Here is a 13603-nt window from a genome sequence, read left to right as displayed (position 1 = left end):
TCGCAAGAGTTGGACATGACTGAGTGAACAACAACATTACCTCTTAGGGTTCTTTTGAAGACAAATGAAATGCTTGGAAAAATTATCTGTAAAGTATTATATGCTATGCTAAGTCACTTCAGTCGTGTCCGACTCTGTGAGACCCCATAGACAGCAGCCCACCAGGCTCCTCCGTCCCTGGGATTCTCCAGACAAGAACACTGGAGTGGGCTGCCATTTCCTTCTCCAATGCATGAAAGTGAAAAGTGAAAGTGAAGTCGCTCAGTCGTGTCCGACTCTTAGCGACCCCATGGACTGCAGCCCACCAGGCTCCTCCGTCCATGGGATTTTCCAAGCAAGAGTACTGGAGTGCGGTGCCATTGCCTTCTCCGAAAGTATTATAAGTACTCATATCTACATAAGTATATGAATGAATTAATAAAAAATATGAGGGGCACTATGGTAGAAACATAAAGAGCAATAAAGTGGTGCCCTCCAGTGCTGGTCTCTTTGGTTCTGACAGTGGTACTTTGGTCTATTCTTTTCACATCTCCCATCAAGTTCTAGGATTCAGGACTCAATCTTCCCATATGTCTCTTTGGAAAGAATAAATCCTACTTAGAGTGGTGGTTGTAATGAGAAATAGATACTATTTTAAAAGACACTTGTAAATGTCTAAAAATGCCTAATAGAAATCTAACCCCTAAATCACTTAAGAGTTGGAATACATATCTAGATTTTACAAGCAAACAAAGGAAAAAGGAAGATATGAGGAAAGATTAACCAATGAAGATGCAGTTTTATGTATTGAAAAGTTCCATTAATTCCTGGCAAGATTAGTAGATAAAGTCCAATGCTTAGAGTATTAAAAATTGCAAATTTCCAGAGAGAGAACAAAAGAAAGAAGATCAGCTTACATGTAATTTTTCCTATGTAACAATAGAAATTAGAAGATAGTAGAATAACATCCACCAGCTATCAAGAAAAGAAGACTGTGTTCCAAGATTTCTTTATCCAGTCAAGATATTTTGCATCTTTATTGTTCAATTAAAAGGTAGACATTTGTATATATATAAGGATTTAGGGAATATACTTTGCATGTATCCTACCTAAAGAAAACACTGAAAATATGGCAATTGCATGAGAACAGGATCTCAAGAAAGGGAAGATCAAAGAAGAAGTGGTGATGAGCATGTATATGGGAGGTCAGTTCAGTTCAGTCTCTCAGTCCTGTCCAACTCTTTGCGACCCCATGAATTGCAGCACGCCAGGCCTCCCTGTCCATCACCAACTCCCGGAGTTCACTCAGACTCACGTCCATCGAGTCGGTGATGCCATCCAGCCATCTCATCCTCTGTCGTCCCCTTCTCCTCCTGCCCCCAATCCCTCCCAGCATCAGAGTCTTTTCCAATAAGTCAACTCTTCGCATGAGGTGGCCAAAGTGCTAGACCTATATAAAATATATACTCATACACATATACATAGTAATACACAAGTACAAAATACATATTCTGGACTGGAATTTATCAGTATTATGTGAGGAATTGTTAATAGGGAAGATGGGATCCAGAATAAATTACTAATGAACATATATAATATAAAAAAGAATACGAAACAATCCCTAGGAATAACTTGGAATACAAAGGTTTTGAACTATCTCAATAAAACTGGAGGCTTTGGAGGCTTGTGGTGGTAGTGGTGGGGAAAGAAAGAAGCAAGTATGTTTGGAGATTGTGGGAATGGAATGCGGGGAGTAGAAAAATGATTAATCCTTTGGTGGAGGCTATATATCACTTTATGGAATAAAAGAAAAACATTGGTTTAATTATGTGCATTAACCAGAGAAGGGTAAGTACCAGCAGAATTTAAAAGTTTAGTAGAACTTCCAAAATGACCAAAAAAAGTAAGAAGAAATGTGACAAAGAAAAGTAAAGAAACAAGAAACTAGCAACAAAGTTAAATGAGTGAAATATATTAAAGAGGGAAGGAGCATGATTAAATATTTCAGGAAAGATACTAAATAGAAGTTGGCTGAATTTCTCCAGCAAAGACCCTAGACTGTCAGATTATGTTAAAAAAAAAAAGCAAAATTCTGTTACATGTGTTTTATAAGAAAAGCATTTAAAATAATAAGACAAAAGTTAAAATAGCAAGAACACAACCACAAACACAGCCAAATGCTTGCAAAAAAGGCATTATTATCTCTATAACTTTTGAAGTGGGCTATAACAACAAAAAAGTAAGTCTACTTAAATCTATGTTGGAAATCCTACTATTTGATATTAAAATGATCTCCTTCTCCTTGCACGATTGCTGGAATTGGTGTTATTTTTCAGGAGAAATTAAGAAGATCAAGAACCACTTTTATTACCTTTTTTTGGGAGGCTTGAATGGCTTGTTTGAAGGCAGAAGAATGGGAGCTGCTTTGACTTCTCTTTGAGGAATAGAAAATGGGTACACGAAAAGAGCTCGTTGCTAGGCCAGAACCTAAGGCTTCTTGATCTTTATTATCTTCAAGAGGAATTAAATCGTCGTAGAAATCTGCTTCCAAATCATCTTCTTTAGTTTGCACCTGGAGGAAAATCCACAAGAAATAAAACATAATTCAGGAAATTAGAGCTATTTGTGAACACCTAATGCAATGATCATTCATTCATTCATGCATTGAGTAAACAGTTATTGTGGACCCGTTTTCCTAGAGAACAAGGAATAGTATTAGTCTGTGTCTTCAGGAAGTTAATAGTTTAGTGAGGGAGAGAGACAAGCAGACACTCAATGAGAGTAGCATTATGTTGCCAAGGGGATTGCCACAAATAACTATAAAATTCAGAAAGGCAATACTAGGGAAGTTACCACCAAGGAAGTGACCCCAAACTGAGATTTAGTGAGGTGACAAGAACACAGACCTATGTTTAGTCTGCCTGTGAATTTGATGCTCTTTGCAAGCTAATGGAAGGTATGTTTCAGAAAATTGAGACCTAGAAAAGTGGAGGGCAGATCTTGTCCTACTCTGCTCTGGCTCCATCCTGAACCCCTCAGCCTTATTCATATACTGGGCATTAGCACTTCACTGGCCAAGTCTGCAAGACAGAGAACAAATCACCAATAATCCATTGGTTCTGTCTGGTAGGTGGTGATCGGTTTTCATCTGACTGGGTCTGAGAAGAAGAGAAACAGCAGCCAGTGAAACTTGAATTATGAGTACTTGATGAATTTTCCAAGCACAAGGTAAACCCTTGCTATGGTTATGCTAGTAAGAAGAGAACATTGGACAAATTTTTAAAAGTTGCAAAGTTGATTGATTGAAGAGTACCTCTTTATGTTAAAAATGCTTGTTTTGTTGGTAATGAAAAAAACTCTTGTTTTAAATTATTTGATATTAAAATGCACAGTGAGGCAAACCACATGTCATGGTTAAATAGCTTGCACAATTAGTCAAGGGAAGAAATAACCCAGCTGCAAGAGTCTTGCTCAACAGTAAAATACGGTCAAAAGTTCAGGGTTCCTTTGAGACATTGCAGTGCATGCTAGTTAGCTTTTAAAATGTCCACAATGAAGCGCATCCATTAACAACAAAGCAATACAACCATAATTAAATGTAGTTGCTGACATTTCTTTAATATTTGTTTAAAAACCTCGGCTACAAATATTTAGTTTTATAAATTAACCCTCATGTAAGAAAAGATGTGTCGACCTAAAGAAAAAATATATTTGCATGTAAAGTAAGGACATTGGGTATCCTGGGAAGAAGCTCAGAGAAAATCTGACCATGTATGTTAGCTTGGTGAGAAGGCAAGTTTATCGCTGAGCAATGCTGAAAAATTGAACTGGGAAACGGGCCAGGCCTCGTATATTCTGATAAAGCATTTGAATTGACTTCTAAAGGCAAGATTTTGCATCTAATAAGTTCTTTAACAATATTAATTGAAGGATTGAAAAATTGGGGATGCCGCAGATTGTTTTGCAAAGATCATGTTAACTATAGCTAAAGTAGAGGCAAGGAGAGCAGTTTAAAAAACTGTTGCAAAAAAGTCAGTTGAAACAGAATGGCTAGGTCCAAGGCAGCATTGGTTGGATAGAGACAGAGTGGTGGATTTGAAAGATATTTAGGAGGTAAATCAACAGAAGTTGTTGACCAAGTAGAGGTGAATGTGTGTGTGTTCATGTGCGTGGGGGCGGGGGGGGGGGGGCAGGGGTGGGGAGAGAGAGAGAGAAATAATGAATGGGAATGCTGTTCCATGAACAGGAATATGGAAAGCCAAGACAATTTCAAAAGGAGGAAGAGTTCTTTTCATAATGTGTAAAGAACAGCTGGCGAGCTCTGATTAGCTTCATCTTCCTAGCTTTTCCCAGAAAGAGATGTTAAGCAAGCTCTGGGAAAAAGGTTTTAATCCCCATTTTACATCTTATTTCTAGCCCATCCTGACTATCTGTGGATCTTGTGGGCTGATGACTCCTAGAGCTTGAAATGTGTCGACATTTTCACTTTTGTGTCTGAAGAAAGGAGCTGGGTTTGTAGGGAGGGGTAGAAAACAGTTGAGAGAGGCTGGGGGAACGGACAGGATGGGCGACACTTGGTTGCTTGTGATGTGAGGATTAGAGACAGAGCCTAAAGTTCTGAATTTCACAAGGGATTTAGAGAGGCTTTGGGGCACTGCAGACCTTTGAAGTCTTTCAGGCTTTAGGATGCAGCAAGAAATGTTATCTAGGTAGGTCAGTGTATTGGTAAGAATCAAAAAGACTAGTGATAACTGTGCTCTGTACTTCGCTGGTGACAGCAAGTACTTAGTGTCTAGCCAGTAGCAAGCAGCAACTCCTAAGAAAAGAGATGAGGTGTCCTGAGATAGTGATACAACTCTGGGGACTGGTGCAGGGGTAGTACTGTGACAGAGCTCTGCATTTAGCACTTGGGAGATCCCTGAGGGGCAGGATTCTTCCTACCGTCTTCCATTCTGACTTCCTGTCCAACTGCCTTCCATTCAGCAGCCTTCTCTAGTCTTTGTGTACCGGCCAGCTCATGATTTCTATTGTCTCAATATGCTCTGATACTGTAGAAGAATGGAAGTCAGATGCCTGCTGAATTTCTCTTCCTCTGTTGTTTTCAGTGAGGAATAGCTTAGATTTGCACAGATGCCTGTTAACGGCATGAACAAAGTAATACAGGGGTCAGTGGAAAGTAAGCTACTGTAAGGAAAGTAAGTGACCTCGGCTCTGGTTATTTCCATATCTTTGAAGAAATATCACCATGACCTTCCTCAACAGTTGAATATTATCTAAAACTCAATGACATATAGATAGAGACTAACTCAGGCAGCTTCTTAAGGCTGAATGAATTTCAGAACTACATGGATAACGAGAAGAATCTACTTCCTTCTGAATGAGGAATTTCAGGCTGTATTTCCTGCTGAAACTTGGCATGCAGGCTTGGGTTACTAAGTTACACGGGTAGATCCAGTATTCTGCTGGTAAACGTTTAAAAATCAATTGTCTGAGAGGGGGAAAAAAAAAAACAAACCTGTGATTTAATACTACAGCATTGACCTTTCTCTTGCTGTATATATTCTACTATGCTGATTTCAAGCTAACTACCTATGTGATACTCCTGAATTCAAACTTGGAAAAAGATACACAGTAGCAAATTATTATTTTTAGGGGGGTGGTGGGGAAACTAATGGTTTATAACAATTAGCAAGGACTGCCAATTGGCATTGATGGTTAAGTGTTGTGTCCTGCAAATTATTACGTAGTACTTTTATGATACAATAAATCAACTTCAAGAGCATAGATTCATGGTCACATGTGCCAAAATAATTGAGAAATGATATATTTTGAGTAATTATCATATGTTTTTAATATCTTTATTTAAATTTAATATCTTTAATCTTAATATAAGATCATATATTTAATATCTAATAATGGTCATGTTTAATAATCAGCTTACAAAAGTCCTGAAAATTTAACAGTTGGCTTTTGTAAGCTGGAAAAACTGGCTCTAGCACATCATTGGGAGAAGGAAATGGCAACCCACTCCAGTATTCTTGCCTGGAGAATCCCAGGGATGGGGGAGCCTGGTGGGTTGCCATCTATGGGGTCGCACAGAGTCGGACACGACTGAAGCGACTTAGCAGCAGCAGCAGCACATCATTGGTGAACTTCACAGGTGATACCTTTTAAATGAGAGTTTATGACAGGTACTCAGACCTGGCACTTGTTGCAGAGTCATTAATATCTTTCTTGATACTTTACTATCAAGGTCTTATCTGGCACAAATTCTAATTCCACTGTGCCATTTACTTGCTGCATTACTCTGAGAAAGTTTCTAACTTCAGTGATCTTAAACCTCCTATTATTAATAAGAGGAACATAAAGTTCATTTCTCTTTCTGGGAAGGTTGTTATGGCACCTGAGTAAAACTCATAGTATTATTTAAGAGTAAAGTGTTAACTCTGTCCATATTTGTTATCATGTGTTGAGCCAAGAGTTTTTACTTGTAAAACTGTATAAAAGAGATGCTTGCTGAGAGTATAGGCAGTATTTTTTTGGGGGGGTTATTTATTTTGAAAGTAAGCTAATGGATTGGTTGTTTAGGAGCCAGAAACCTTCCTTCAACATAACAATCATGTATATAAACGTTTGGGTTTTAGCTCCATTTAGAGAGCCTACGTCTTAAGAATAGAATACATCTTCCATCATTGACAGAATTTTTGATGCTATCTTTTCTTTGGAAGTATGTCTCTTCTGAGTTCTTTTTCAGCATTCCAGCAAGGCCTTTTCTACCTCCCTTGGTGGTAGTGAATCCTCTGGGGTTAGCATCTTCTGGATCTGTGGCGAGAGAGCGAGTATTTTCTTTACCTGGTCAGGGTCACCTGTTACTCTTGTCACATTTACTTCCAGGCAGAGGTGGGACTTCTCAAGGTAAGTCTCCCCAAAGGAGTTTGAACTTGGCAGTTGGATTCCAAGGATATTTCTCCACATCCATTAATATGTATTAGATGGTTTTTAAGTTTAGTTTGTCAAATTGGAAAATGACTATATTTATATGAATATAATCTTTTTTTTAAAGGATCGAATGACTTGCTGAATGCATATTATCTGAAAAGTGGTCTCAGAAATCATTAGATTTTCTGAAATTCTCTCTAGCGTGTCAAATTTGTATGCATGGATACAACAATTAAAGTCGTGTCTTTCCTGTTTGCCTTATCATAAATGAGAATAAACAAACTGTTTACTTTAGTTCAGCAAGTATGGAGTACTTATCATGTGTAAGGCACTGGGCTAGATTCTAAGAATATATAATACACGGCCCCTTATCACTCAGAAGAATGAAAAGAAAACCAAACCAACTAGTAAAATGGGATGGAAGGTAAATAGAATTACCCCCATTATGCTTAAATTCATCTGGATTTTTTAGATGTGTTTTATGTCTAAATTTTGTGGTTATCTGAGAGAACTATGGTAGAGGATTCTGAATATACCAAGTCATTTATCTGAGTGGGGACCTATTATAGCTATTTGTTCATGGGAGAAAGCATGGATTCCAGAATTTGGAAAAGTTGTGCTTAAATCTTGAACCCAATTTCTTGATAGATGTATAACTTTGGGCAAATTAGTTTCCTTGTTTTCCATCTGTGAATTAAGGATGAAAACACTGACATTACTGAGCTGTGGAAGGAATAAATGTCAGCACATGATAGCGATGAAGAATGCTCATTACCTTTTTATTCTGTCCCTTCCTTCATGACTCTTTTTTCACTGAAATTTAGCTTATAATCACCATTGGCACTTGGAATGCCCTCAAGATAGGCTGGCGTACCTCGAAGTTGACATTTTCTAGATTGGCCGGAACACGGTATGGATTACTTGCTCTACTGCTTTTGACAGTTCTACACACTCCTCCAGTGAAAGAGTTATCAAGGACTTCTCCTCTGGGCTCTCCTGCCAGGAAATGAAACCTAGAAACAGAGTAATTTTTAAGAATTCAATAGATGTAAAGCAGTCTTTAAAATTTATTCTAGTTATATGAAAGAAATTCTTCTCTTAGGCATTTTTTGACTCTGACAAATGGCTTGAAGGAAAGCCCATGTTTTCCAGTTTATGGTGAGGTATCCAAAAAGATCTGGAAGTCAAAACTCAACCCCTCTCGCTCTGTTAGGTTCTCTATATTCCACTTATTTAATTGTTCCAAGCTTTCACTATGAAATAAAATTTAGGTTTATAATTATTTCATGACTTACAAAACCAACACAAACTTTGGAAGCAGATTATGAAATAAATTACTACATAATTTATGCCATTCTGGATCCACTCTCTTTACTATCATATAGTAAAAGAATTCTTATAAAGAGCTAATAATGAAATAGTAATATTTTAATAGAATTGTAATCTATTATTATTGTTTTTACTAATAAGTATAATGATATTTAAAATCTGTTTAACAAATGCTTACATAATGTTTACTGTGTCTAGTACTGTTTGATCTGTATTTGATATTAATATTATATTTAATTAATATTTATGACAACCATGTGATATAGGTACAATTATTATACACATTTACAAATGAGGAAATTGAAGCACAGAGAGATTAATTAGCTTAGTATAAATCAAGTATTTAAGAAACTGTTTTGTGGTAGATAAGAACTTCTCCAGAATGCTACTTGTTTTCCAAGTTCTTATAGATATTAATATCTGTTAAATTAATTCTTTTAAAAAAAGTTTTTTGTCAAAAATTTAGTATTGCTGAATCACATATGATGAGATAATGCGTGCATGCTCAGTTGCTTCAGTCATGTCTGACTCTTTGTGACCCACCACAAAGACCCACCACCTGGTGTGACTGTAGCCCACCAGGCTCCTCTTCGCATGGAATTCTCCAGGCAAGAATACTGGAGTGGGTTACCATGCCCTCCTCCAAGGGATCCCTCAACCCAGGGATTGAACCCACATCTCCTGCGTCCCCTGCCTTGCAGGTGGATTCTTTACCACTGAGCCACCAGGGAAACCAATGATGAGATAATAGAAAATACCCATGATGGCGTCTGCTGCCCATTTCTTGGACAGAGCTCCCAAAACCCGTGTAATTTACGTAGTAAGAGCTCTAAGAGCATCTTTTTTTCTAATATTTGGTCTTTGACCCCAGTTTTTGACACAAGGCTTCTAACCCCTTGAAATTTCTTGAGTGATAAAAGTGTCTTTTGTTCCAATGAGGTGATTCTTTGTGGGCTCCTAGATGGGTACTGGTCACAAGAAAGATCATGCCATGAATCAAAGCTTAGAATTTTCAGCCCTACCTTCCATTCTCCAGAAAGGGGAAAGGGGCTGAAAATAGAGGTATTGATGGATTATGCCTATGTAGTGAAGACTCCATAAACATCCCAAAAGTATGGGGTTCAGAGACCTTCCAGGTCGGTGAGCACATGGAGGTGCAGGTGAGTGGTACCCAAGCAAGGCATGGAAGCTCATGCCCCTTCCACATCCTTGCCATACCTCTCTCTCCCAACAGGATGTTCATCTGTATCCTTTATCATATTCTTTCATACCAAACTAGTAAATTTAAGTAAATTGTTTTACTGGTTTCTATGAGTAGCTCTTGCAAATTAATCAAACCCAAGGAGGAGTTTATGGGAATCTCGATGTGACAGAAGCACATATGCGAACCTGAACTTGGAATCAGTATCTGACATTCTGGGGGAGTGGCGGCAGTCTTGCAGGACTGCGCCTTTAACCTATGAATCTAATACTATCTTCAGGTAGCTAAGGTTGAAATTCAATTAAATTATGGGGCAGTCACCTGGTGTCACAGACAATTGCTTGGTGGGGGGAACCCCCTGCCTATGTCTGGCATCAAAATTGTTGTGGTGTGGCAATGGTGTGAGAATAAAAGATGTACATAATAGGAAAACCCACATGTCAATCAAATCTCAGTAAAACTGATAAAAAAAAGAATGATTCTTACCTTTCCTGTAAGATATATCTCATAGTCAAATTCTCATCCATATTTGAGTTTGTATCAGTGGGCATTTGAGAGAGGAAGTAAGAGGAGCTGGTCTGGGAAAAACTTTCCAAAGTACTTAAGTTAGCATGACTAACACAGGTGTTTAGGACTCACTTTCTGGTTTAAGAGGGGTCAATGAGGAAAAAGGAGAAGGCAGTGGCACCCCACTCCAGTACTCTTGCCTGGAAAATCCCATGGATGGAGGAGCCTGGTAGGCTGCAGTCCATGGGGTTGCTAAGAGTTGGACATGACTGAGCGACTTCACTTTCACTTTTCACTTTCATGCATTGGAGAAGGAAATGGCAACCCACTCCAGTGTTCTTGCCTGGAGAATCCCAGGGACAGGGGAGCCTGGTGGGCTGCCGTCTATGGGGTCGCACAGAGTCGGACACGACTGAAGCAACTTAGCCGCAGCAGCAGCAATGAGGAAAAAACAACTGATGATCTTATACTGCCTTATACAGTGTACTTATAAGTTCATCACAAACAAGAAAGGGCTTGAGAAAAATGGCTCCTAGGTCATGAGGAATCTCTCTGATGGTAGTCACTGCTGGCAGAGGCTGAAGATAGGACTTCTGTGGAGATGGCTCTGTTAGGGCACCCCAAGGAGACTTTTAGAAGTGAAGTCAGCTATGGAGCAGTTTTTGGCTCTATTTTCTCTGCTCGCCTCTGTGGTATTTAAGTTGATTTTAAACATTTTGGTGTCTCAAACACATGGTGGCTTTTAATATGTTAGGTTTCTAAAGTGTTTTATCTAATTATCTAATTTGTTAATGTTATATTTTATAACTTTTTGAATTTCATTAGAACTTCTGTATATAAATATGCATGTGTGTTTGTGTATTTATTTCTACATGTGTGTGTGTGCGTCTGTGTGTATGCATTTGTACCTTGTCTGAGCCTGAGAGAACACAAACAGCACACTATTATTGCCTGATTCTTGCTTCAGATTTCAGACCTGGTGACTGATGCTGACAAAGTAGCAATGTTGGAATGTCTTGTTAAATTCTTTATTGGAAAGATGCCATTTAAAAGTGAAGGACAGTCACTCAGGAAGCTTCTTTTTTGGGGTAGAAATGTGTTGGAGAGAAGCCGTGATTTTAAGGCCAGAAAATTAGAGATTCCAGTAAGCAGCTCTCAGAACTCTCAATCCCTGGGGAGGCGAGGAGAGGACTGGCTGTCCCTGAGCCAGCGGGTTTTGCTCATTTCTGAGAATCCTTGGGACAACAGCTCTGGTTGGCAGAGTCCCACATGGTCCTTCTGCCAAAGTACACATAGCATGTGGTCTTTCCCATCTGTAACTCGAGAGTCTAGATCAACTGAACAAGAGGTGAGTTTGTAATGTTACCCAGAATCAATCAGAACATTGGAAAATGGTATTATCAGTGGGAGTTTTTGGCTGAGCTTTTCTTCCAAAGAAAAGAAAAAAAGGAAACCATTTCTGTACCTTGATAAGAAGATGCTGTGAAACACTCTTGTTGAAATAACTCTAATTAGGAGTTCTCAGGACAACCTCAAATCAGTTTGTAGCCATCCAACTTAGAGATGGGGAAATTACAGCTGAGAGATGTTCACTTACTTGGTCATAATATTGTGAATTAATGCAGAAGTAGGTGGTGGCTCAGATGGTAAAGAATCTGCCTGAGATCCGGGAGACCCAGATTCGATCCCAGGGTCAGGAAGATCCCCTGGAGAAGGGAATGGCTACCCACTCCAGTATTCTTGCCTGGAGAATCCCATGGACAGAGGAGCCTGGCGGGCTAAAGTCCACGGAGTTGTAAAGAGTCAGGACACAACTGAGCGACTAACACTTTCAGGTCTAGAACAGGGCTCCTCTTACTTCCAGATTAATGACTTTTCCACTTTCTGCTATACTTGAGTTTGGTTCTACAGCTGCTAGTTTTCATTCTAATCAAATGAGGTTGTATTTGCAACTGCTGCTGTTTGTCTTTAGTGCCTCAAGGTTTCTTTTTATGCAAGTCGGGCAGTACAAGTAAAGACTTTAAAAATCTCACTACAAAGCAATAAAAGCCTGTATAATACTATTTGCTTTCTGGCCAAAAACTGAAGGGAGAATTATTTATCATGAGAACAGGAGAGTACAAGAAATTACCTTTACTGGTTTTTCTTATGCTTTCAACTAAGGCTTAGCTCCTGTTTTCTTTTCTTTTTCTGCTTGTTTGTTTGTTTTTTTAAAATAAGATTGTAATAGGGAAATATTGTGAATAAGTTTTAGAAGATCAAAGCACAATGGTGATTTTTAAAATACCCGTCATTGAATGATGCTTAAAAACCATTTGAGAAATGGAATATTTCCTGCCATATCAGTAAACAAAGGATGTCACAATCATCAGCAATTGCAGCTACCACCAAGGGTGAACGGGTGAGCCCTGAGGGAACTCAGGAAGGAAAGAATACCTGCCATAAGACTTTAAACAAACTATGTTTATGAAGTACTCATAACATTGTCTACTACGCACTAAATGTGGAAATGCTAAACTGAAATTATCATTTTAATTTATTAAATAGCTAAAAATTAAAAATAATTATTTTTATCATTAAGCCTGGCAGCCAAGTATCAGGGACAGATAGGACTAGTGGAAGGAGTAAGAGGTTAATGAGGAATGTGGACAATGGTGGGTCTCACTGCTTCATTGCTGCTTCCAGCTCTGGTTTTGAAATGGTTTTACTTCCCAAACGATAAAAAGATGTTACATACCCCATGCCCATCAACTGTACACCAGGGATGGGATTATGGCTCCGTGAACATACTGTTTTTTTCCTTCCACAATTCCTTTCATCTGAATTGTCTCCACAATCATTTTCTCCATTGCATTCCAACTTGCTGGCAATGCAGCGACCTGGTCAAGAAATAGTAATATTGACAAGTAATGGTCATTGAAGAGAGTATTGATTTGAAACATGATTACTTTAAATTTCAAGGGAAGGTAGAGGGCCAGTTTTCATTATTTTTGATAGGAAATAAGGAAATGGAATAACAAACTGATATTTTCTCTTGTTTAGAATTGCAAGAGTCTGGATAGAATTATTTAGTCACTCTTGAGCTGATTGTCTTAAAGAAATAACTCTAGAATCCCATTCCCACTACAGTGAGCTTGCTGCATAAATCATGTTCTGTAGGAGAAAATTAACAAGAGGCTCAGAATTTTAATTCAGGATAATAGACTCAAGGTCACTGCTTTTATTTTTAAAAAACTATAGTTTCACACACACGTCTACTGGTACACATAACGTGACTTAATGTCTAAAATTTTATATTGAGAGAAAGAAGCTGGACACAGACGAGTCATGTCATCTGAGTCTTTTATCTCATGTTCAAGAACAAGAAGGATTAAAAAAAAAAGAAAAAAAAAGAACAAGAAGGATTAACTAGAAACAGGAAACAAGGAACTTTTGGGGTTTATGGAGATTTTCTGTACCTTGATCCGGGGTTATTTATATGGGTGTATATATTTGTCAAAATCAAATTGCACACTTACTATCAGTATATTTTACTATAAATAATTATTTTGAAAAGTGAAAAAAAAAAGTGAAAGTGTAAGTCACTAAGTTGTATCTGACTCTGCAACTCCATGGACTGTAGCCCTCTAGGCAAGAATACTGGAGTAG

The 13603-nt window shown here is 38.3% G+C and overlaps 1 protein-coding gene across 3 annotated transcripts in view; it reads right to left on the bottom strand.

The window, feature by feature from the left end:
- Nucleotides 1-13603, bottom strand: part of C6 (complement C6) — an 85495-nt gene that overhangs the window by 45902 nt on the left and 25990 nt on the right. For all 3 annotated transcript variants that reach the window (XM_010816782.4, XM_010816783.3, NM_001045979.1), the window contains 3 exon segments: nt 12693-12834; nt 7793-7931; nt 2351-2551 (listed from right to left, as the gene is read on the bottom strand). In XM_010816782.4, the coding sequence (XP_010815084.2) occupies nt 2351-2551; nt 7793-7931; nt 12693-12834 (482 nt within the window).

This window comes from Bos taurus, chromosome 20 (genome assembly GCF_002263795.3).
Source record: "Bos taurus isolate L1 Dominette 01449 registration number 42190680 breed Hereford chromosome 20, ARS-UCD2.0, whole genome shotgun sequence".
Lineage (NCBI taxonomy): Eukaryota > Metazoa > Chordata > Mammalia > Artiodactyla > Bovidae > Bos > Bos taurus.
This window is presented reverse-complemented; position numbering and strand designations above follow the sequence as displayed.